General features: G+C 41.0%; 1 protein-coding gene across 6 annotated transcripts in view; it reads left to right on the plus strand.

The window, feature by feature from the left end:
• Window positions 1-25,424, plus strand: part of SLC8A3 (solute carrier family 8 member A3) — a 368,793-nt gene that overhangs the window by 338,980 nt on the left and 4,389 nt on the right. For 4 of the 6 annotated variants that reach the window (XM_073638903.1, XM_073638902.1, XM_073638904.1 and 1 more), the window contains 4 exons: window positions 1,306-1,323; window positions 13,690-13,820; window positions 14,016-14,115; window positions 25,140-25,415. In XM_073638903.1, coding sequence (XP_073495004.1) covers window positions 1,306-1,323; window positions 13,690-13,820; window positions 14,016-14,115; window positions 25,140-25,415 — 525 coding nt within the window. The remainder of the gene's footprint in view (window positions 1-1,305; window positions 1,324-13,689; window positions 13,821-14,015; window positions 14,116-25,139; window positions 25,416-25,424) is intronic. The other 2 variants (XM_073638905.1, XM_073638907.1) reach the window with 1 other exon arrangement.

Consider the following 25,424-nt stretch of genomic DNA (forward strand, 5'->3'; position numbering starts at 1 on the left):
CTTGAAAGATCTTGGTTCTCCTTGTGGAGATCCAGCAAGTGAAGGAACTCCAATAGGCAATTCTTCTGTAGTACAACTAGAGAGACACTATTCTTCCTTCTGGTGGAGAGATAATTTGCATAGTTCTTTTCCAATAAAGCTTTGCTTGTGAGACTCCCTACTGCAGATAGATATATCCACAATGAGAATAGTACCTTCCCTGTAAAAGATTCTCAATATAACTACCAGAGTAAGAGCTCAGGAACTTGTATTGTTAAATGCTCCTCAAAGGGGAGGGCAGGATAATCAATGTGGTACTGCTGGTAAAAGGTTTTTAAGTTTAGAAAGTAAAAGGGTTGTCTCATAAATATTATTATCTCCTATTCACAGGACAGATGACAAATTCAAGATTGTTGGGAGTCTGGCTGGTAAGACCACCACTGATCCCAAGAATAAGGAGCCAAAAGTCCCCTACGTAAAGCATTAGTGAGCATGTATGACCACTTCTCCATTAACTGTCTGTAGGAGGTATAGAAGACAGTGGTTGTTCATGCAACAGCAGAGGCGTCATTCACACTGGGGACGTTCAGACTCCTTTGCTCATGCTCAATAGGAATCCCTGCAGTGATCGAACTCCCCTTGATCGTGCCTTTTTCTGCCTTCTCCTGGAGACTTAAAGGATAGATGATAAATGTAACAGAAAATAAAAGGCAGAGCATCTAGAGGCCAACGAAAAGAGGAAAGACTAGGTGGAATGGTCAGTGGAGAATGGAAAACAAAAATATTGTCAGAATTGATTTGCAGGTGGTGATTGTGGCAGAGAGGGGCATCGTTTAATTGTCAGACTTTACTGTACTTCAGTTGCAAGAATTGGATTATTGGTGGACATAAAACCTTTGGCATCTTCCTAATTGACACCATAGGGGAGATTTATAAAAAAAATGTTGATGAACCGATGCCCACAGCAAACAATCAGATTCCCTCTACCGTTTTTTCGGAAACCATCCTTTACCACTTCTTCCCCAATATGTAGTAACAAGAATGTGACAAAGTGTTTGTTGGGTTGGAGAATGTAACTCAGGAAGGCATTATATACCAACATGGTCTACAAAACTTTTATATCCGACTCCAACTCGCCAAAGACAAATCTTTAACATTACTAATCAAGGATTATTGCGGCTGCCTGCTTTATACCCCTTCTCCCTTTGCTTGCCCTCACTTTACCTCACCATCCTTACATTTTATGTTTGTTCTTTTGCATTGACATTAGATCTCATTTTAATTTTTTGTTTCTCTTATTTTTTTTTCATTTCTCTGTCTCAAAAGCATTACTGTTGAATCAAGGTAAGCATCTTTATTTCTGACCGTACAGGTCTTTTAATGAATACATTTCTCTTAACTTGGCATTTTCAAAAATAATATATGGTGTAAGGGGAACCATGGGCAACTTTACAATCTCATTTGTAAGTGCCGATGTTATGTTTAGCTACCAAGTTTACCAGCTTGCCCAGTGGCAGATTATAATATGGATGAGTTATTTGGCCCCTACTGTGCTATGCTCATGTTTGTAAAGTAGAAAGGCTCTTCAAGGTTACGATGCCAGGTTTAGGAATGAAAAAAGTTCTATTGGTGTTAAACGTGTTACAAATTACAACTAATAGGGTGTCTGGTTTCTACAACATGTAAGGTCAAGAGCTCATTCAGACAGCAGTTTTTCTTGTATGATTACTATCTGCTTTTCATGGATAGCTCTCATTCCTATGGTAGTCTGTGGGGTAGTCCATATGTCCAATTTTTTCTTTGGACAGAGTGGTCCTCTCAGAATCAGTGACATGTATGATACTGATCCGACTGTCTGATTAAATTTGCCAATGCAAGTTTATGGGTCCATGAAAAAAATCGGACAGTACTTGGATGACATCCATGTGTTGTCAGTTTTACATGGTCCATTTGATAGGAGAAGCTTGAAAAATCTCCAGTTATTTCAGGGGGTTTTTTTATCCAAGAAACTGAAAACTCTGAAGAAACTGTGGTGAAACTGTGATCAAAACATGGATGAAACTCTGATAATTTTTTTAAACATGAGTAAAAGCACTGACATCTGAATGAGCCTTTAGTCTTGCACGGCCTATAAGTCTCCTTACACTGGCATGTCAGGCATGTCACTCTCCACAAGTAGAAACAGTCAGCCCCTTACACTTTAGTCTTGGAACATCAATATAGCAGTTTGCTTCACCAATTATCTCAGCAAAAGCAAAGTGTCCCTTAAAGAAGATGCCTGGATATGGACAACCTCAGCTCTGGCTAATAGAAAGATTAAGGATGAGGAATTTACAATCGAGCATATGGCTTGGTACAGTCTAGGAACCTAGATTCTTTTAGATTTCTGTCCGCTTTAAAAATGTACAAAATCCACTTTAATATCAATGTCACCAAAGTTGTTCATTTCCCCTCTAGCAGCAACCATATGGGAAATTATATTATATATTACATGTTGCATTTCTAAATTAATAGGCTTTCTGATAATATATGGATTGACCAGGTTTACAAGAGCTGTGTAACACTCAAGAAGTGGTGAGATGACCGGACTGAAGGCCAGCAATAGCAGTATGCCAGGCACACTCGACACAAGCCGTCACGCTAATGCACCCCCTTGAGGGCCAGGGTACTCTTCACCCACTCCCACTGAAGGGAATGAGACTTTTGCAAAGCTCTTCCCAAGTGGGTGGCTGGACACACTGACCACGGTTGGGTCAAACACTCCAGTAAACTGTACCGATAAGGCAGAGACAAACCTAACAAACTTGGAAGGTCAGGGAGCATAAACAGGGATGAAGGAACCAGAGGACACAATACTCTAGAGCCAGAGACAAACAAAAGAAACACTCACCAAAGTTACCAACCGTACCACTAAAGTGAAACTGAGTAATCAGCGATGAAGTAAAGGATCTGGCGAGTTTAAATATCCCTCTCATGGATCACCTGATACCGCAGAGGTAACGCCCAATCTCCACCCTCCGCTCAGAGAGACAGAAGAAGGAGTGAGGAGGGCAAAGAGAAAGGAACCTCCCACCACATACCTGAACCAGGAGACATAGCGTCCCTTGTCTCCTGGCAACAGCTGACGCTGAGGAACCCGGTGTCCCAGGACCCCTGGATAGCGTCAGTACTAGGAGTGACGACATCCCGCCTCCCAACCAGGGCAGTAAGCCAAACCTCTGACTCCACGACTCCCTCATACATGGCTCATGTTTAAGTGATAAATTTACTATAGCACAGATTCATCTCCGCCTAAAATCTAGACACTTAGATCATGAATAGGACAGACATTTATAGGACATTTCATAACTTTACCAAATTCTTATGGAAAAGTATTCCCCACAAACTGCATTGAACTACTGTACCCAATTTATTATATATTTTAGGACTTCACGAGTGCGACTCCACAGCCCTGCTCCCAACTACACCATGCATGCCCTGAGGCAGGTCCCCTGGAATGGAGTATACGGGCTTGGCGGGGCACCCCACCAGCCCTGTCCACCAAAGGCGACCCCCCCCACCCCTAGCAACCCCCCGGGGAGCCAGAATATGCCCGGAAGCATGAATGGCACGCTTGCACTGCCTGACAATCTGCTGCTAGTCCATCCCATAGCAGGGGTCCTGAGTGGGTGACTTTCTGCATGACACCTATATATGCCCTCTTTAAAACGGCTTATACGGACGTCCGTGTAACACGAAGCTGTCATGCTCGGGTCGGGAGAGCCGCAGTCAGCCTGTGCATTGCGGTCGGTCTTGGACCGTGTTGCACAGACGCCTTCATGAGCCCTAAGACGTATAAAAAGGTTAGTGTTGCGACGAGTCAAGCCCTTTAAGTATAAAACACTGTCATTTGTTATTATCCGGAAAACACAATTGCTTAGGGTAGATCTCTTCAACCAAATACACAGCAACATGTTCCAGCTGATGCATTTACACCTTTGGTTAATCATTGTAGCATTTCGCTCAACTGCCAAATAAAAAAAAAACAACTCTAAATCCTGAATGCAAGGCGTACGGACATTGACTGGGTTGTAGAATTTCAGATCAGATTTCCTTGGCCAGAGTTGCTGCCAATTAATTCCTTATTTTCTCCTAGGACATGTGCAGTATTTACTTGTGACATGTGGGTCCTGTTTAGATCAGTAACCGGGTGCGTCAAGCATGAACAAGAAGAGAGACATTTATCTGACTGTGCTATAATTAATTGAAATTGTTATACCGCAGTTTTATAGTTAATGATGGAGCAGTCGGGAACGAGACGTCTGTAGACAGTTAAATAGTGACAAATGACGTGTAGAATGAGTGGGTCTGACAGCTGCCGCTCTGGGGGGGTCCTCATAATATAATGAATGCTTAGGATTCTGATATACTAGATTACCACTCTTGTTTGTGGAATCACATTGATGTTATCGTGTCACGTGTGATAGTTATCCCCAAACTGAAGGCAAATTCTTATTCCCATCCATTAAACTTCTAGAGCTGTCAGTAGAACATAAGTTCCCTTACACCGGACATAGTCCAATACTCATCATAATGAAAGGAAGGCTAATGATGAAAGGAAGGCTAATGAAGTACCCCGGAGAGGTGACTAGGGATGGCATCCCAGAGATGGCGAGAACACATCTCTAATTTACTCCTTCTGCCTGAGCATTACAATAAATGTTGTCACCAGCTCATAGCTGGGCAGTTGTTGCTCCTCTTGTATTCCCGCTGCTCCCCTGAGTATGTTGTTTTTTGTTTTCTTAAAATCCGCCATACGGTTCCAGAGATATAGGCCTTTGATCTTTACAAGAAGGCGTGGCTTACAGTGTAATTATGCAGATCAGCCTAAAGACACGCCCCCAAGGAGTCCTGTAAGCCACTCCTCTGTGGTAAAGGCCATAAAAATTACTGCTAAATAAAAAGGCCAATATCTCTGGAACCGTGTCACTGATTTTAAGAAAATAAAAATTTAAATACCCAGTGGAGCAGTGGGAATAAAATAAGATAAAAATGTGGACATTTGACCAGGTGAAATATCCTCTTAAAAATTGTTAAAAATGTGCTTAGATTGTAGGCCTTACTTAATTAACTGCACAAGTGTTTGTCACCAGTATGCTCACCTATGTAATGTCCCTCTGGGATGGGTGATCCTTTCTCATGGTAATACTCAGTTATATGTGGGTGGCAAGCCAAAGCAGACCCCAGAGCATGAAGTCTAAGAGATCAGTCATGTGAAGAGTGACCACTTGTTCCTTATCCTTCTACAGTACTCCTGGCTAGGACGGCTAGAGAATAGGTCATGGAAAATTTTTCAGAGGGCTTGTGACATTATTTAAGAATTCACCTTACTTTTTTGGAATTGGGTGGGCACTTGGTACAAGACTTATTTATCTCCTTATTGGCCGTATTTTCAGTCCAAGTGTGATCCGACAAAACATCGGATCATACTCAGACCAATGTTATTCAATGGGGCTTTTTCCAATGTCCGACTTTTTCCTTTGACGAAGGCGGTCTGAGGAAAATATCACAGCATGCCAGAGTTTGATCTGATATTCGGATTGCATTCTGCCATGCAAGTCAACCAGTGCGTTGAAACCATCAGACTGCACTCGAAGGACATCTGAGTGCAGTGCTATTTCCACGGGCTGAGACAATGGAGAAGATGGATAAATATTTTTTCTCCATCTTCTCCTTATCCGAGAGAATTGGAGCACACTATGATCACACTCTGTTCAGATTTTGATCAGTGTGTGATCTGAACTCTCTCACATGGGAGAATACACGATGGTCTGCACCTGGCCTTAGCTGTACAAAATCATTACTAAGGAATGAAAAGAATATGGACACTGCTGGAGGGGTTGAGGGACATTTTCTTTAACCTAAATTCATGTTTTGTTTTGTTATAAAGTATTTTTCAAATATGGTTTCATTAAAGATTTTCGTTACTTTGGCTACTACAGCCTCTATGTATCTCAGGGCAGAGCAGACTGCCTGACAGATTCAACACCAACCATTGTTTGCAGTCTGCTATGTACTATAATAAATAGAGGCTGTAGGATCCAAACAATTAAAAATGTTTAATGAAGCCCTACTGCAAAAATGCTTTTAAACTAAAAAAATATACATCCAAGAAAAAAATGCTCTAAAAGGTATGCATATCAAAGAGGTCCCCATTTTAATGCCCCATAGGCATTTCAGAGCTTGCAGCAGCACAGTAGTGCATGTCATGTCTATCCAATTGATGAAATGCTATCGCCTTTGCTAGAAAATATTGCACTTACAAGTAGAGATGGGCGAGCCCGAACAGAAATGACAGAGCTCATTATTCTGGTACCCGAACCGATCTTTCTCAAAAGTTTGGGTCAGGTACCAGAATCCGAACTTCCACCGCTCTGCCCATCCCTAATTACAAGATGTTCCCCTTCCTCTCACGATTTATGCAATTGTTGCCTGATAACAGAACCAGGATAGGGTTGCATGCAGTTCCAAATGCTGCTTATGGGTAAGACGTAGATAAACTTTCATGACATTATGAATTGATCGTTTTAATTATAAGCCGTGTGCTACAACCAAGGTCTCTGGCTAGAAGCTGAAATTGTGAAACCTATTTACAAATAAAAAATAAATGACATAGGAAATGGTCCACTAATACCCTTTAAAATAAGTTCGTTCTGCAGTGTCTGCCATAGCCAACAAATGCAGAAAATCCATTATACAGCTTTAAAATGCATACAAAGAAGCGTAAAATGGATTATATCGAAAATCAACAGAGCTGTAAAGAGAGAGACTACACAAATCACAGCATGAAAGTGGAGTGCTAGGGTCCTAAAGGCATAAAGATGGTCTTTCCATGGTTCCAAAATGCTTCTAGAAATTCCAGCACAAGAATTGTTCATTGGGAGCTTCATAGATCAGAACAGCAGTGCACAATATACAGTGTTCTGGGCTGTGTTACTCTACATATCCATACTTTATATGTTCACATTTACAACAGTATGTCATTTCCTCAATTTATAAAAATCCCAAGTTGCAATAAATATGAAAGAATATAAGAATATCTTAGAAATACACCACAATATAAATAATGTCACATCACCATAGGTGGATATTCACAATAAAATCATTGAGTAACCTACCAAGAAAAGTGAATAACCACAGAAAGGCAAATAAATCTTTAGGAAAAAAAAAAGGTATTATTTTATTAGTACATACAAGCTAAAAAAACATTAAAATAGTGGGCGTCTATGCACGGAAGAAAGTTCACGACAAAACTTATAAGGAATGGGTATAGTATACATAATGGTGTTGTATTCTCTAAAAGTGTATACACATTTTTTTGAGGTTGTCCTGAAGAAGGAGTTGGAGTGACTCTGAAACGCGTTGACAATATACCAACCATTCATTCTTCCTTGTAGATTGTCATTTATTCAGCAGCGCAAGATAATTCTGTCGCCCCTGGCAAATTTCATATAAAACTCCCTGGAAGCTGCAGCAGCTGGAATTTATACACGTGAAGTGGTTGTGTCTCACACAGCCCTATAAGATCAGCATAATTGCCCATGGTTTTCCTCTTTATTACTGGAATAAGACCCTATTGCGCTTTTGCACCTTTTATCTCCTGTATCAAATAACAGACATATCATAAAGAAAAGGAACAGCAAACGCGTGGAAACTCCAAGACTCCAACATATGTTTCGCCGGGTGGCTTTCTCGAGGAGTAAAATGGGATTGGAGTATGTGGACATTATAAATACCATCTCATCCAATGGCAACAAAGCACTCAATAAAAATGTTTTATTACAAATCAGTGTTAGAAGGAGGATGCATAAAAAGAGATCAAATTGGATTGGTTAAATGCAGGAAGTAGTATATGCGGTCCAGTGTGGAACGTAACCACTTGATAAACATGTATCATAATGACACATACCCCTATCCCATTCCACTCCTTGAGAAAGCCACAGAGCGAAACGTACGTCGGAGTCTTGGGGTTTCCACGCACGTGTTGTTCTCTTTCTTTGTGGCATGTCTGTTATTTGATACAAGCAAAATTATTTTCACTATATTTAACTACCTATTTATGCATTTGATAACTTATTTATCAGTCAACTTTATATACTAATTTTTTATTTTTTGCTACATCTTCTATATACAGACCAGTATACACTTTTAGAGAATGCACCACCATTATTTATACTATACCCTTTCCTTATACGTTTTATCGTGAACTTTCTTCTGTGCACAGCCCCCCACTATTTTAACTTATATGTACTAATAAAATAATACCTTTTTAAAAAAAGATTTATCTTCCTGTGATTAGTCATTTCTCCTGTTAGGTTACTCATATTTATATATCTATTGACTGAAACGAAACACAGTGTGCTGCTGTATACATACAAGTTATATTCTCCTTGAAAATAGAGCCTGCACCATCATCATTTATACGGGAGGTCTAGTTTATAGCCCTGAATACGCGAGACAGATAATTTGCAGATGTGTCAGCATGACACAGAAAATGATGGCTTATCATGGCACCATTACTGTCCCCCACTGACAACTAGGACAGGTTTCCATTCTTCTCAAATTTAATAAATCACAAGATTATCATATCACTTATCACTGATGCCAAGCGGGTTATGATGGGAAGGGTTTCTTTTCATCACTTACTGATGTTTTATTGCGCATTTTGTGTCACTTCATATGTAAGATCAATTAAATATTTTCCCACGAAGCATGATAATCTGCATGCCATAATCAGTACATGATTATATCACATTTACATGCCAGTTTTTGCCAACTACAGAGATGCAATTGATTTCTCATGGTGCACTGCCTGGAAAAGAAGACTCCATAGCGAGTTAGCTCTCCTTAATGAAGGCTAGATTTCCTTCAGAACTGTGTCTACGCCATCTTATCCAGCTAACTACTGTAGTACCCTGCTCTGTGCTTAAGATGAGAAGAACCTACATATGGGTCTCTGGTTTTGCTGGTATGAGCTACTTTGCATATTTTTCCCATGGAGCATTGCATTGAAAATAAGTCTTCATTGAGAGCCAGTATTCCCTCTGAGCTGCTCTATCTCAAAACTCGTTCCCTTTCATGAAACTCTGGTGACAATTCTACACAAAAAAAGTGCAGCTTCTTCCCTTGTACTTCAAAACTTTAAAGGGAATTTGTCACCAGGTATTTGCTACCCCGTCTGAGAACAGCATGATGTAGAGGCGGAGACCCTGATTCCTGCGGTGTCCCTTACTGGGAAAAAAATCACTGTTCTAGCTGCTTAACAGTTCTCTGAATGCTGAGCCCCCCACAACCCCGCCCACACCACTGATTGACTGCTTCCTTTGTACACTGTGCATAGGCATAAAGCTGCGAATCAGTGGTGAGGGCGGGGTTCTACAGAGCTCATGAATGTGGAGGGCTATCTGGCAGCAGGTACTAGTCCACAAGTGATATCTTCTGCTGATAAAACTGTGATTTTATCAAAATTGCACCAAGAAGACCAGTAAGTGATACATTGCTGGAATCAGGGTCTCTGTCTCTACATTATGCTGCTCTCAGATTAGATGGCAAAAACTTGGTGACTTATTCCTTTTCATAGTGGTACAAAAGAGTTGTAGTCAGGAGTACTATCTGGATGGCACGTGGTCCATAATAGCTATATGTTTTTGCGCTGATCTATCTGATGCTGTATTAAAGCACCACTCCAGCATTTTATTTTTAATTGCACTGCTGGAATGGTGCTTTAAATGTAAGTCCCTGCCCCCTGTCTAATACTTACCTTCCCGTGTATTCGCCGCCGCTCTCGTTGGTCTCCGGAGAAAAGTGACCTGCCGACTGCTCCAGTGTTTCATAGAGCTGCATGAAGGTCACTTTTCAATACAAGTCTATAAGAGCCTCGTTCTACCTCCGTGGTGCTGCGGAATCGGGGTGGTGCCGAAAAACGTTGAAGACCCCGGAGGGTGCGTATATGACTGGGGGCAGGGGGCTTACAGTTAAAGCACCATTCCAGCGTTAAAAAAAACCCTAAAAACTCTGGAGTGGCGCTTTAAATAGATATTCTTCCCTAGATGTATTACTAATAAGAGGGCATATGATACCAAAGGTAGTGCCTACAGCGCCATAATATGATCCCATTGGGTCTCTGCACTTAGTATTGCCCCATGTGCTTGTGCCCCAAGCTTGTCTTTTCTTGTAAATTCTCTTCATAAGATTATGTCCATGTTCCCTACATATGTCCAGTTTAAGAAGTTGAAGCACTTGTTTCATCTGTAGAAGAAATGATTAAAAAAAAATGGATTATGAAACCGCAGCCATGATAAAAGACGCATGGTAATTGGCCACACTGCACAAAGATGATGCCATTTGCTACGTGCGAGAAAGCCCTAAAAAGTTTCTATACTTATCTGGACAACCTTCTCCGATCAGCTAAAAATATATTATTTAAACACTTCTATAAAGGAACTTGAATGTGTAATTAAATCTCAAGAATTCAAGGCAATTCCAGTTGATTTTGACTTTACTAGGGGTTCTTAAATATCCCGGTTGGGGGTATGTCAGTTGTAAAGAACATGTAAAGGACTTAATATCAGAGATCATGGCTAGAAATCCTATTAAAAAAAAAACAAAATACTGTAGAAGGCAATACGTTTATGACTGGGCTGCTATCACGCAACATAGACTCCGTGAACCAAGGAGGGACCTGGCAGGTGAACTAGGTGCCACTCTGGGACCGACCTTGTGTGAGAGCAGGTGACTCCCACCGGTCAGATGGCAGGAGCGGACCGCTACAGCGGATGAGCACAACAGGCTGGCGGGTGATACGGGTAGACAAGCAGGCAGGTACGACAGATGGCCAGACAGGTGCTCCGGGTAGGCAAGCAGGCCGGTACGGCTGATAGCCAGACAGGTGCTCCGGGTAGGCAGGCTGGCGGGCACGGCAGGTAACTGGCAGGTGCTCTGGGTAGGCTGGCTTGCGGGCACAGCAGGTTACTGGCAGGTGCTCCAGGTTGGCAGGCTGGCGGGCACGGCTGTTAGACAGACTGGCGAGCAGAACTGTTAGACAGGCTGGCGGACTGGACTGACAATCAGCGGGACCTGAGGGCTGAGAAAAGTGTTAGCACACAAACAACAACTTTGCATAGGCACCTCCATTTTGGAGGAGGTGCCTTATATAGGAGAAGCCCTCCGGCCATTGGCCTGGGACTCTTTAGGATGGCGCGCGCGGCCCCTTTAAGAGGGAGGGAGCGCGCGCGCCCTAAGCACAGTGCCCGGGAAGCTTCACGCGGTGCGCGCCACAGCAGCAGCAGGGGAGCAGGAAGACGCCAGACCACGGCAGTGAGGGTAGCGGCGTCTCTGCTCGGCAGGAGGCAGAGACACCGATGCTACACTACCCTTGCTTGTTATCTCGAGTCTTGACATTACTTAGAATTTTTCTTTGATAACGTTTAGAATCTTAATTAGAAAAAAAAGGGAATAAAAGTGAAATAAAAAAGTTAAGTTGCTGGGAAATAAGAAGTACTTAACCCATTTAGATTTATCCCCTACTGTTTCTGCCATCCATTACGTCTTATGTAATTACCTAACTTTTACTCGTTTATTAGCCGATATGCTCGCTTCTCTGATTCAGCTGTTACTGGGGTGTTTTTCATACAGACTTTTGGGTTTATTCCTCAGGTTTGGGAACTTAGAGGTCAATGCTTCTCTATATTTGCCTAAAATATAGATTTCAGTAATAAATTACCCATGTGGCTGCTATATTCCAATTATGACCATGTGAGGATAGTATTTAGAATGAGAATTAAGAAATGTGCATAGAAAATAATCAGAACTATTAACTGAAACTAAGTAGAGTAGAAGAACTACATTTTTATGAAGCATTATTACTCACTGAATAAGGATAAAGGTAGGTTTACCTACAGTCTTTGGGTAAATCCAATAGGAACCCAACTGCAACATATTTTGCTTGCAGGTTTGTACAGGTAAAGTCAACAACTGTTTATAGTACCAGCCTTGGGGGATGTGATTAAAGAGGTTGTCCACTACTCTGACAACCCCTTCTCAATCAAAACATGTCCCCTTTGAAAAATAAAAATGTGACTGAGTCACTACTCACTGGCAAGTGTGAGACAGGGTAGTCAGGAAGTCCAAGGTCAGATACCAGGAGGGCTCGTAGTACTGAGGGGTAAGTCAAAGGCATAGTCAGGAAACAATCTGGGGTCAAATGCCAGGGAATACAACAAATGGATAATCAGAGGTCAAAACCGGGGTCAGATGCCAGGAGGGTACGTCAAAACTAGAAGGGGAAATCCACAAGAATAGTCATGACAAATCCTAGGTTTGGCAACAGGGTCAAAGGAAAGAGACACAGGGCTAAGCAACTACATCCAGCTAAGCAGAGTTACAACTGACACAGACTCCTAGCAGCTAGCTAGCTAAATACCTTGCAAATTATTTAAGGATGGGAGACACCTGGGGGGAAAGGTCCACAGACTAAACCAGATAGGACAGCAGGGCTATCAACCAAAATGCTGACAGCTCAGCACACTCTAAATTCCATAGGGCGACTTAACTGTCACTCACAGCGTCCCTCGGCCACAGTCAGTTATGAAACCATAACAAAAAATATATTCACCTCTTGCACAGGCGTCGTTCCAGTGATGATGGTGCCTGCCCTCCCAGGGCTCACTTGACATTATGTCATGCAAGCCATGTAGCCAACCAGCCGCTTCACTCTTGCCTCCTTCAGATATAATTGACATTTGGAGGAAGTCAAAGAGATAACCCCTTTAAGTGTTTTATCTGATCCCAAAGCTGGATTCACAGCTATTCTGCTCAGTACTGCTGTATGGTGCGTTCATGCTTCTTCTGCTTCTGGACATGTGCTGCCTAGAGAGAGTGAAGAGTCAGAATCCCTCATGTCTATGTGTACTATGTATGGCAGACAGCATAGTAGCTAGTCTCCTCCCATTAGCTTAGAGACAACTGATAATTAGAGATAGAGCCTGTATAGGGGAAAAATGATAAAGAATGCAGGATGCAACTCATGTAAGTGTTATTCCTCCTGTTCAAAACAAATAAAGGCTTATTCTGATTAGAAACCTGAAATGAAAGCGTCCAATTTTTTTGCAATATTCAATAACATGTCACAAAATAGTATTTATGTGGGTCTGGGCCCACTCAGATCCCAATAGATCACTAATACAAAGTCTGCAGCACTCCTCAGGTTGCTGTGTCCCTCGCCTATGGGCCTCTCTTAGCATCACAAATGGGAGATGCTGGTGGGTCATATACTGTAATAGGCCAAAGGTAGTGATATAGGGAATTGATATGCAGGACCTAGTCAAGCAGTCATGTCAGTAATATGTGGCGGACGGTAGAGGCAAACTGCCTCTTACCTACCAAAATCCACGGCTCTAATTTTGATTAGTCAGCCTGGCATGACGTCACACATGCATCTTGCCACAACGATTCCCTTGTAAAATTTCTTCTAATCAAAAGAGGCATCTGGGATGTTGAGGCGGTTCTCAAGGTTTTGATCAAGCACCCACAGATTAGTGATGTGGTCAGGTCCTGTGAATCAGTTCGCACCATCTCTAGCCAAAGGCATCTCTCCAAAGTGAACTGTTCCGGAACATGTTGGGGCTAAATAACCAAGTTCATGTCTAAGTGGATTAAATTTCTGTATCCTAGCTGTTGAACTGGCAGAAAGAAAACGGTCAGTGGAGGAAGAAGAAGCCAAACGAATTGCCGAGATGGGAAAACCCATCCTAGGGGAGCACCCTAAACTTGAAGTCGTCATTGAAGAGTCTTATGAGTTCAAAGTGAGTGCATTTACACAATAAGCTGTAAAATGAGGATTAACTCCACCGCATGAGAATTTTGGTAAAATATAGTGAAATTCCCCAAAATCATCACTGTATACAATTCAATACATACAAGTTTGTCCCATTATATGGGGTACAATTTTTGCCTACATTTTTGTTAACCTATTGCTGTTTGTATGGCTTTGCTGGTAGAGTACTGTGGACAAACTTATTAAGAAGACAAACCTCGCCCTGGTGGTAGGAACGCATTCCTGGAGGGATCAGTTCATGGAAGCAATAACTGTTAGTGCAGGTAAGAGGTGTTACACCAACAGCAACCCCCTAACCTAAATATTTCATATTCACTTTTCAATAAACACATGTCAATATTGATTTGAACGTGTTTAAACCTCTTTAGGTCTTTTATGCCCACTTCATGTTTTGCATATTTTTGCATTTTAATTATTTTCATCCAAAATGAAAAATGAAGGAACTTTGCAGATGCTTTGGGGGTAGATGTGGCCTCCTTACCACTTGGCTGCGCAGGTTTCATATCTTAATGGTAACAAACTTTGTGTAGTCTGGCCTATAGAGTTATTTCCGTTGATCTGCATTTTACTTCTTGCTAACCGACTAAATGTATGTTAGGAAAAAGTAGGGCACAGATGGTAGGGAAGAAAAACTCCCTGAGGAAGCATGATGCGAAACTTGCATCGGAGTGTGAGATGGATGAGCAGTGGGTTAAGAGCATAATATACTCAGGTCAGTGTGGTTATTGAATTAATGAAGAAAGAAGGTAGTCAGGCTTCACGGAAAAGCAAATCTTTTATTAGGTGTGCATACAAACTGGTGATAGGTTAAAATGCGAACATCCACATGTTTCTGATGCTAAGAGCACACTTAGTCCTAATGACTAACTTATATGTTGCCTGGAGTCCACAGTGTGTAATTTTGGGTTAACTAGGTGGATGATCTATACTTGTACAATATAGAATTATATTGTCTACTTGGTGTTTACCCTTAATACTTATTAGGGATCCTAGCCATACATACTTTTTTTAGCTTGCAAATAGGATTTGTCCTAGTTCTACCTACAGTATACAGTATACAATATTATTTTCGTGTATTGCAGCGATAAACCTGGAGAGAATGTTGAAAAAGTTTAGGACCAATGCAAGGTAATTAAAAATAATTCCGAATTCATTGGCCCAAGGGTCCTTTTGGTCACTGATCAGCTCACATTGAAACTTTTGCAAATGGATATCACAAAGCAGGAGCGGACAGAGACAGAAGAGGGCCCCTGTGTAAGAACAGTATATGGGCCCTTTGCAGTCCAATAACTCATCATAATGAAGAATTCCACCTGTTTTGGACGTAGGCGTGGGCCCTTTACCCCATGGGCCCCTGTGCAGTTGCACAAATGGTATGTCTACCCATCATGAAGCTTTCCAAGATCGTAGATCTCAGAGTATAACCACTCACATCAGTTCTCATTTTTAGTTGAGATCACAATTTAATATGCATGCATACGTGAGGTCCTATTACTTCTGCGCATTGTGATAAAAGGTATATATATTTATTTTTTCATGCAAATATTGCCCTACCAAATTTACACCCAGGAACTTAGTGTCACAATGTTAACAGCTCTGATACTGTGCCATACATACATTGTATATGTAGGTATACTCATTTGAGCTCTATAATTAAGCTTAAAATCTATATGTAGCACATACCTTGCAAGTGTGGGAGTCCACATGAACATGAGGAAAATTGTCAGATCCGACCTTGAAAGGTGTACGTGTACAAGGCGCTGCCATGATCATAGACTCTGTAGGAGCATAATCCTTACGGGTAAACAATTCTCCTTGAGAAGTACCATATTCTGCCCTTGGAGGCATTGTACCATGCCACTGAGCCACCATGCCATCAATATATTTTATATCATGCGTAGTCTCCAGTAATTTAACGTCAAAGACCCCATTAGATGTTACATTATCTGTCACAGATATCCCCATTTGAACCTGTAGGGATTCATTTGCTTTTTACTTTTGCAAAGTGTAAAAATAAATTAAACACTTTAAAGCAGTAATTTCCATGAAATACAAAAGATTAGTCCCTTCATAAAGTGTAATTGTACATTGCAGTACTGAATGTGTGAATACCCAAGAGCTACATAGTCTATTAGCGCCCAGCTACTCCTGGCAAGTGATGCTGAGCGGTCACACCGAGCGCCACACACCGAGCGCCACACACCGAGCGCCACACAAGCTAAATTGTCGGAGTGCTAAAATAATCTACAAGCCAAGGGCAGCTGCATGACTATCATTCCACTCAGAACAAGTAGAAGACGACAATATTTTAATTAGCAGCCTTACTTAGCAATCAGAACTGGGAAATTAAGATTACCTGGCCTTATTTCTTCATGGCTGTGTGCAAAACTATTGAAAGTATAAAGGTAATTGAAATTCAAGGCAGAACATGCAATTTTAACTAATCTGCTTTTTTAATGTATTTGAACTTTAAAAAAAAAAACTGCCTTCTTTGCTTTTCATGAAAATCTTTTATCCTCAGATTTGTTTGAAGTGATCCTTTTAATAAAACAAAAGAAAGTAAAGAGAAAATTCTGCATATAAGCAAGATCTGTCCATGTTATACAACCTGTACATGTAGATGTGACAGATCAAAGCCTCAACATGATAAGAAGTCTACTGGATCCCCTCGGTGGTACTGTCACGCAAGGTGTGGGAAAGATTAAGTGCAACACAAAGAGAAGAAAGGAAGGGAGCCCAGACTCTAGGGAAAGGGGGTAGTGGAGACCTCCTAGGCTTATCTGATATCACCCTGTCTCCCCTAACATCCCTATATTGGTTCCTCACCAATCGCTTCACAGGAACCTAAACCCTGTATTTCCCTAGCGCTTGGCCCTGGATAGGGAAGGGGGGGTTAGCACTAGTCAGTCCCCACTAACTAAAGATAACAAGGGAGACAAACACGGGAGAAAGTAACTTAGCTTGAGCCGACTTCAGGGAGATTACTCCAAATGTCCTCCTAGCACCAAAGAGGAAGTTAGCAGACTGCAAAAGCTTTCACAAGAGAGTATGTGAATCTCACCGGCACCTCCCTGTAGCAAACAGCAAGTATTTAAACACCCAGACCTGTGTGTCAATTATCAGGAGGGAGGTAGCCACTGGGTCCTAGAGTTAAGAAGGTGTCTGCAATGCCAAACGGAGAGATCTTCTGCAACCAACTGCAGGGCGACTGTCTGTCACTTCTGACACACCCGTGACAGGTACATAGAAAGAGCTTCTTAAGCCTATGTCCCCAAGTTTACTTTGCCTGGGTTCTGTAAGGCAAGCTGCGGCTATCCAAGCATTTTCCCGGCAGCTGTAGAAAAATGTAGTATTTTTCATGGTGACTATTTCTGTTGCATCGACCATGTTCGGTAGTCCAATAGAGAATCAACTTTGAGATTTTATTTGTTGAGACTACATCAATCAGACAGATATATATATATATACAGCTCTTCAAAGTCAGTTTAAAATGGTATAATCTCATACAAGATCTTAGTGGTGGGGGCCAGCCTTCAGACATATTGTGACGTTAGTCACTATTCATGGACAAGCCATGAGAATGGGTAGTCAAGAGGTCCAAGATCAAAAGCCAAGAATGTATGTCCTAGACAGAGGGGTGAGACAAAGGTGTAGTCAGGAAACAGTCCGAGGTCAATATTCCAAGAAGGTAGCGTATCACAACAATAGGGCTAGGCAAACAGATGGTCATGACAAATCATAGGTCGAGCAGCAAAGATCAAAATGCCAGACAAGGAGCACAGAGCAAGCACACACCTCATGAGCAAAGCAACAATTGGCAGCAATAAAAGGCAGAGAGCTAGTTAAATTAAATAGCCAGATAATTACTCTGGACAAGACACACTGTGGAAAGCTTGGAACGGGCTCAAAAGCATCCATTTTTGACAAATATAAGAAATGGAAAAAATCTACATGAGTGCTAGGACTCCTTTGATACCTTTAGACATATCTTAACGAGTTCAAGATCAAGCCGTTTACCCCCAATTCCTGACAAGGCCCATTTTAGTTTATTTTCATACACGAGGTTTAAAAAAATGTAAAATGTTATCTTTCAAAAATTCAAATAATTTTTGCATTTTTTTAACATGATAGGTGGGGCCTAATTTTTATGTTATTTTCATACTCCTTTTTTTTTACAATATCGGTCGTGGAGGAGAGGGAGAAGAGAGGGGGACAAAGTGAAAATAAGACGTATTTTACTTTTTAGACCACATTTCGAATTCTGTTTCCCTTTCCTTAACAATTACTGTTATATATTGGACTCATTTTCTCTTTTTTTGTTTTTACAGGAGTAACATAGTAACATAGTAACATAGTTTGTAAAGCCGAATAAAGACTTGCGTCCATCAAGTTCGACCTGTTAGTTCTGTAATTGCTAAAGTTGATCCAGAGGAGGGCAAAAACCCCAAATGATTTAGCCAATCTTCACCTGAGGAAAAATTCCCTCCCGACTCTGAAACCAGCAGTCAGAATAAATCCCTGTATCAACCAACTATTTTATTTTATTTTTAAGTATACGCTGAAATCTGCCTGGTATCTAGAAATGCATCCAGTCCCCGCTTGAACTGGTGTAGTGAATCCGACATTACCGTCTCCTCACTCAGTGAATTCCATATTCTCACTGCTCTTACCGTAAAGAACCCCTTCCTATGCTGGTGCTGAAACCTTTTCTCTTCCAGTCTTAGTGAGTGCCCTCTTGTTACCGTAATATCCCTCCTTTTGAACAAATCCCGGGCAAGATCTCTATACTGTCCCCTAACATATTTGTACACATTTATTATGTCCCCCCTCAACCTTCTCTTTTCCAGGCTGAATAGTCCTAGTTTTGCCAACCTCTCTGGGTATTGCAGTCCCTCCATTCCCTTTATTAATTTTGCTGCCCTCCTTTGTACCTTTTCAAGCTCATTTATATCCTTTCTATATATTGGGGCCCATAACTGAGCACAGTATTCCAAGTGTGGTCTGACCAGTGCTTTGTACAGTGGAAGAACAATGTTCTCATCCTTTGCAGCTATACCTCTTCTGATACATCCCATTACCCTGTTTGCCCTTACAGCAGCCGCCTGACTTTGGGCACTCCAATTTACTTTGCTATCAATCAAGATGCCCAAGTCCTTCTCCATCTCTGAATTCCCCAATGATTTCCCATTCAGTGAGTACTGGTGACTTCCATTTTTCCTTCCCATATGTATGACCTTACATTTCTCCTCGTTAAACCTCATTTGCCATTTAATGCTCCACCTACCCAGCTTATCCAAGTCCCTCTGTAGGTCTGCCCTGTCCTCTTTTGTATTAATTGTTTTACATAACTTTGTGTCATCTGCAAATATTGATATTTTACTATTTATCCCGTTGACTATGTCGTTAATAAAGATATTAAATAACATTGGGCCTAGTACAGACCCCTGTGGTACCCCACTAGTGACGCTTACCCAATCTGAGTATATTCCATTTATAACCACCCTCTGCCTTCTATCCCTTAGCCAGTTAGCTACCCACTTGCAGACATTTTCCCCCAGCCCCATCATTCTCATTTTGTATACCAACCTATTATGTGTCACGCTATCGAACGCTTTTGAGAAGTCGAGATACACGACATCCACTGGTTCCCCCTGATCTACTCGAGAGCTAACCTCCTCGTAGAAGTCAATCAGGTTTGTTTGGCAGGAGCGATTCCTCATGAATCCATGTTGGTTCGGGATTAAAAGATTATTAGCATCAAGATGCTCCGTAATTGCCTCTTTAATGAAGCTTTCAAAAATTTTGCCCACAACGGACGTCAGACTCACCGGCCGATAGTTTCCGGCGTCACTTTTCGCTCCCTTTTTGAATATTGGCACTACATTCGCCTGTCGCCAATCAAGTGGCACAGACCCAGTCTCAACAGAGTCCTTAAATATAAGATATAACGGTCTGTCTATCACATTACTTAGTTCCCTTAGTACCCGTGGGTGTATGCCATCAGGTCCTGGTGATTTGTTTATTTTAATGTTACTGAGGCGTTTCTGTACCTCAACTTGGGTTAGATTAGTCATACTTAGTGGCGGATTAAGCTTGTCACTTCTCATTTCTCCTGTTAGTTCGATTTCCTTTGTGAAAGTTGTCGAAAAAAAAATATTTCATAGATTAGCTTTATCCTCATCTTTCTCTATGATTTTGCCTTCCTCACTTTTTATCGGTCCAATATTATCCGATTTCATCCTTTTACTATTTATATACGTAAAGAACAGTTTGGGATTTGATCTACTTTCCCTAGCAATACGTCTCTCTGTTTCCTCCTTCGCTATTTTTATTTGTTTTTTACAGGTTCTCGTTTTTTCCTTTAACATATTAGTGCCTCCTTACTGTTTTCCTGTTTTAATCTCTTGAATGCCTCTTTTTTGCTATTTAACGCCCCTTTTACGTTCTTGTTCAACCATATTGGTTTCCTCTTATTTCTGGCCCTTTTATTCCCATACGGTATATATCTCTCGCACTGAGTATTCAGAATTCTTTTGAAGGTTTCCCATTTACTATTCGTATTCCTTTGATTAAGTACTTTGTCCCAGTCAATAAGTTGAAGGTTTTCTATTAGCTGATCAAACTTCGCCCTCCTAAAGTTTAATGTTTTTGTTGTTCCCTTATTGATAACCCTACTGAAGGGCATTTTGAAGTCGATAATATTATGATCGCTATTACCTAGGTGCCCCCCTATCTGTACCTCAGTTATTCTATCAGGCCTATTAGTCAATATTAAGTCCAACACGGCCTTCCCTCTTGTTGGTTCCTGCACTAGTTGGGAGAGATAATTATCTTTGATATTTGTCAAGAACCTTTTTCCTTTCTGAGATCTACAGGTTTCTGTTTCCCAGTCAATATCCGGGTAGTTGAAATCCCCCATTACAATCACTTCATTATGTTTTGCTACTTTGTCTATTTGTCCTAATAGCAGATTCTCATTCTCCTCTGTTATATTTGGTGGCTTATAGCAGACCCCCAGTAATATTTTATTATTATTTTTTGCCCCCTCTATCTCTACCCACATGGACTCGACCCCCTCTTCTCCCTCTCCTATATCTTCCCTTAGTCTGGGTTTTAGACATGACTTTACATATAAGCAGACTCCTCCGCCTTTCCCCTGTTTCCGGTCCCTTCTAAATAAACTATAATCTATTAAATTTACCGCCCAGTCGTAGCTATCGTCTAGCCAAGTCTCTGTTATACCTACGATGTCATACCTCTCCTCCGATATAAGCGCCTGCAGCTCATCCGCCTTATTGGTCAGGCTTCTTGCGTTGGTCAGCATGCAAGATAAAACTTTGGGGTTATTTAGCATCCTATTCTTCTCTAACGATCTAACTGTACTATCCCCACCCCCCTCTCCACCCTCATTATATTCACTTCTCCCCTTCCCCCTTGCTTGCCTCACATCCCACCTATTTCCTTGGTCCCCCCCCCCCCCATCTCTAGTGGGGCTAGTAACAGCAATTTGAATGGTTAGCAGCTTTTTTATTTATTTTTTCCTGCTTTTTGTTAATTTATGCAAAAAATAGTACCTCTAACATGGCATTTCAACATTTAAATGCTTTTTTTTTATCTGATTTTCCTTGTAACCAGGGGTAATATAGTAGCCTCAGTTATATGGGACATTAGGTAAAAAAAAAAGTTAAAATTCAGCCCTTAGGTATATAGCAAATCTGATTACCTGTCAGCTCTTGCTCCCGCCCTTCACCTAGTGATCACAAGAATACTGGGTCCAGAGGAGGAAGCACGGTCAGTGAATCCTGAATTGTATACACAGATCTCGTTCAGTGCTTTGTATACAGTGGTTGGGAATGCAGAGATGGTAAAATATCATCCCTGCCTTTTTTATGGTGAGTCCATCTGTGGCTGGCAGTATACCATCTGTGGAAACAGGAAGTCGGCTATTTAGTGATATTGTAGAATGTCACTGCAGAGTAATATGTAGACCACCCAGACGTTTCAAATCTATAGATGGTCCGACAGTAGTAGTTCAACAAGGAGTGGTCTGCCTTGGTATACATATATCTATTTTACTAAACTCACATTGTAAAGATCTTGAGTTTACAAAGAGCTGGGAACGACTTCTCACTGAAAATTTGTTATATATCATTACATTATTGTATTATGAAAAATATTTTTTACCATAATAACTCAGGCACTTGAAAAGAAATTGACCAAATTTTAAGTTCTTCTATGCATTCTGAATCTGCCGAATTTTAAAGTAATTTATTGAGAAATTTGGCAGTTAAAAAAAAAAAAATCTATTAAAGATTGTAAACCTAAAAAAAAAATAGCATAGAGAATGATTTTTATACTTATAAGTACAGTATATCAAAGATTGCACAGATCATGCAGTAATATAAACTCATCTGTAAGTGAAAATTCTGAAACAAATTTTTCTGAATCTGATGAATCCACTATACCAGGTGATAAACAGTCCAGTGGATCAACATGTGGGATCAGGAGGGATATATTTATTAGCTTTTGCGGGCAGAATAGATCATGAATTATGATTATACATATAACCAATCCCCTATATCAATTACTAGTGTTGAGCGAGTATGTTCTATTAACCCTTTCGCCGAGTATGCTCGGGCCGAGCTCCGAGTATTTACAGCTGCTCGGTGATATGCTTGAATCCCTCCCGTGTGCATGATTTGCAACTGTTTGACAGTTTTATTACATGTGAGGAATGTGTAAGAAATAGACATTCCTCACATGTAATAAAACTGTCAAACAGTTGCAAATCATGCACACGGGAGTGATTCAACCATATCACCGAGCAGCTATAAATACTCGGAGCTCGGCCCGAGCAGACTCGCCGAAAGGGTTAATAGAACATACTCGCTCAACACTATCAATTACCCATTCCACGGTGGATCTTGATGGATATGTATCTTTTTTCAACCGCATTAAATGTGAACAACCTATTAAGAAACCCAGAAACCATCCAATACAATCAACACCCTTTAAATAGTCCTTAAATAGGGAATTTGGATGTTCTCAGCCATCGCAAAATATTATATATTTTCATCGCACTCTTCTTTTATGCAGCCACTTACTATGCAACTATAGACAGCTTCCACCCCAAAGATGACCAATAAGACTCTGTAAGCTTAAAATGCAGTGCTACACACCTGTCCCGCATATCCCAGTCTTTGCTTCCTTCCCTTGGGTAAGCAGCCCCCTGTTGTGCTCCACGTCAAATTGCACGGTGTGGATCAATGACATCACCTCCCTAGACCTCTTTAAGACCCATTGACACACACACCTGGGTCTTGGGATTAAGACTCTTTAAGTACTATGTTTGCTGTGCTGCGCCATTGGTGAGCCTTTACTGTCCTCGCTGCCCACGTGGTTTCCTGCTTGCTGCATTAATGCCCGGGGTCCATGCACCCACCCGGACCTAAGGCTTTAGAGGATCTACCTCACCTGGTGAGCCCTAACATTGTCAATCGCTTCAACAACCATGACAGTGTCGTCTCCAAATTCCATTCCAAATTTTTCAATTACTCCTACGACTTCCTTTTTTATTTTTAAGGGGCAAATCAGAACCAGTCAAAACTGAAATAATGGATAACATGCAGGTTTTTAATCTAGCGGAGAGATAAGAATGAAATGCCCATCTTTCACACCAACTGCTAAATGGGATTTATTTAAGCGGGTCAAAGACGTGAACTTCTTTGCCAGGAATGTTGCTTTACATAAATTTCTGTACATAAATTTCACAAATACTATGAAAATGACTTGACTCGTCTACTAGAAAAAGAACAGGAAGCTATCTCTACTCTTAATGAGTGACCTGTAGAGAATGAGGTTGTCACTTTAAATGATTAAATGGAACCGTACACATTATAGCCTAAACTCAGGTCGCTCTATCTTTCATAAATTATCCCAATATTGCTCATTTTGTTTGTCACTAATCACCTACTGCTCTTTTTTTATGATGCTACTCATCAACTAATTACTTTACTAATATGAGTTATTTAAAAAAAACGAATCACACTTTATAAGTATTAACTAGTGAGGGTAATGCAATACAAACAAATGTCATTACTCCCTCAATATGGGAATGTTTATATTGAGTTTTTTCCATCATGATTCATTTTGTATGCAGCTTTAAAATAATCTGTAAACTCCTAATATTAAAACTAACTTTTTTGTACTTTTCAGATTAATATCTGCAATGTATTTTTTTTCTATTCATCTGTAAACACTTCGCATTAATAGCAGCAATGTATTTTTTTCTATTCATCTGTAAACACTTTGCATTAATAGCAGCAATGTATTTTTGTTTAATAGTTGTATAATCCTTTGCAAAATCCTCGTAGTTACCTATGAATAATCGCTATGTGGTGTTTTTTAGCATTGTTAGGTAGAAAACAAACTCTTCCTCCCAATCGGGAATGCCCTTCAGGAACTGAAGGAGGGGGTAATATTCTAAGGGCTTGTGCAGACAACCGTATTTTTGGTCCTAAGGAGATCGGATGTTTTGTCGGACCAATGTTATTCTATGGGGCCGTGCACAAGTGCGATTTTTTTTTTCTTCCAACAGAGTCTGTCCTAGAAGAAAGTTGTAGCATCCGTAAATCAGATCGCACTTGGCCATGGAATTCAATGGAAAAAAAAAAATCGGACTGCACTCGGATTACATCGGAGTGCAGTTTGATTTTCATGGACTGATTAAATGGAGAAGTTGGAGACATTTTTTTTACATCTTCTCCACATCCGAGAAAATCAGATCACACTCTGATCAGAGAGTGATTACCATAATCGGCCTGATTGTCTCAGATGAGAGAAATGCGGTTATGTGGCCCTAGTCGAATAGGTGCCATGTCAGGGTTATGGGCAGGGCTGCGGAATATATTGTTCTCTCTTATCTGCAACAGCGCTAATATCATCCATGACCGTGGTGGGGTGCAAGCTATCCGAGCACCCATTTTACTGCACGATTTGTGTGAGCACAAGGTCATTGACAAAATTGCTGCAACCAAAATTAGGACACCCTTGCAAAATACCAGTTATGCCGCTGCTTGAGTGCACTAGTAAAGAAGAGATCACCTGCCAGAATGGTGCCATATTTTGCAGAAAACTGGAACTACAGTCCATGCTCCGTTCCTCCATTATAGATTGTTTGTAGCTTAGTTACCGTAATTCTGCTGAATGCGACCCAGCTCAGCCATGTGGGAGATTTGATCTTACCCTGTATACAGTTGATAAGCTTGTTTTCTTGTCATTATTGTAGCTGGAGATGAAGATGAGGACGAGTCTGGAGAGGAGAGACTACCATCTTGTTTTGACTACGTTATGCACTTTCTGACAGTGTTCTGGAAAGTACTTTTTGCTTGCGTCCCCCCTACGGAATATTTAAATGGATGGGCGTGCTTTGTTGTATCAATAGCCATCATTGGCATCCTCACCGCCATCATCGGGGACCTTGCTTCTCATTTTGGCTGTACCATTGGCTTGAAGGATTCAGTAACTGCTGTGGTATTTGTGGCCTTTGGCACATCGGTGCCTGGTAAGTGAG

This window comes from Phyllobates terribilis, unplaced genomic scaffold (genome assembly GCF_046119375.1).
Source record: "Phyllobates terribilis strain yellow unplaced genomic scaffold, ASM4611937v1 Scaffold_7__3_contigs__length_470593459, whole genome shotgun sequence".
NCBI lineage: Eukaryota > Metazoa > Chordata > Amphibia > Anura > Dendrobatidae > Phyllobates > Phyllobates terribilis.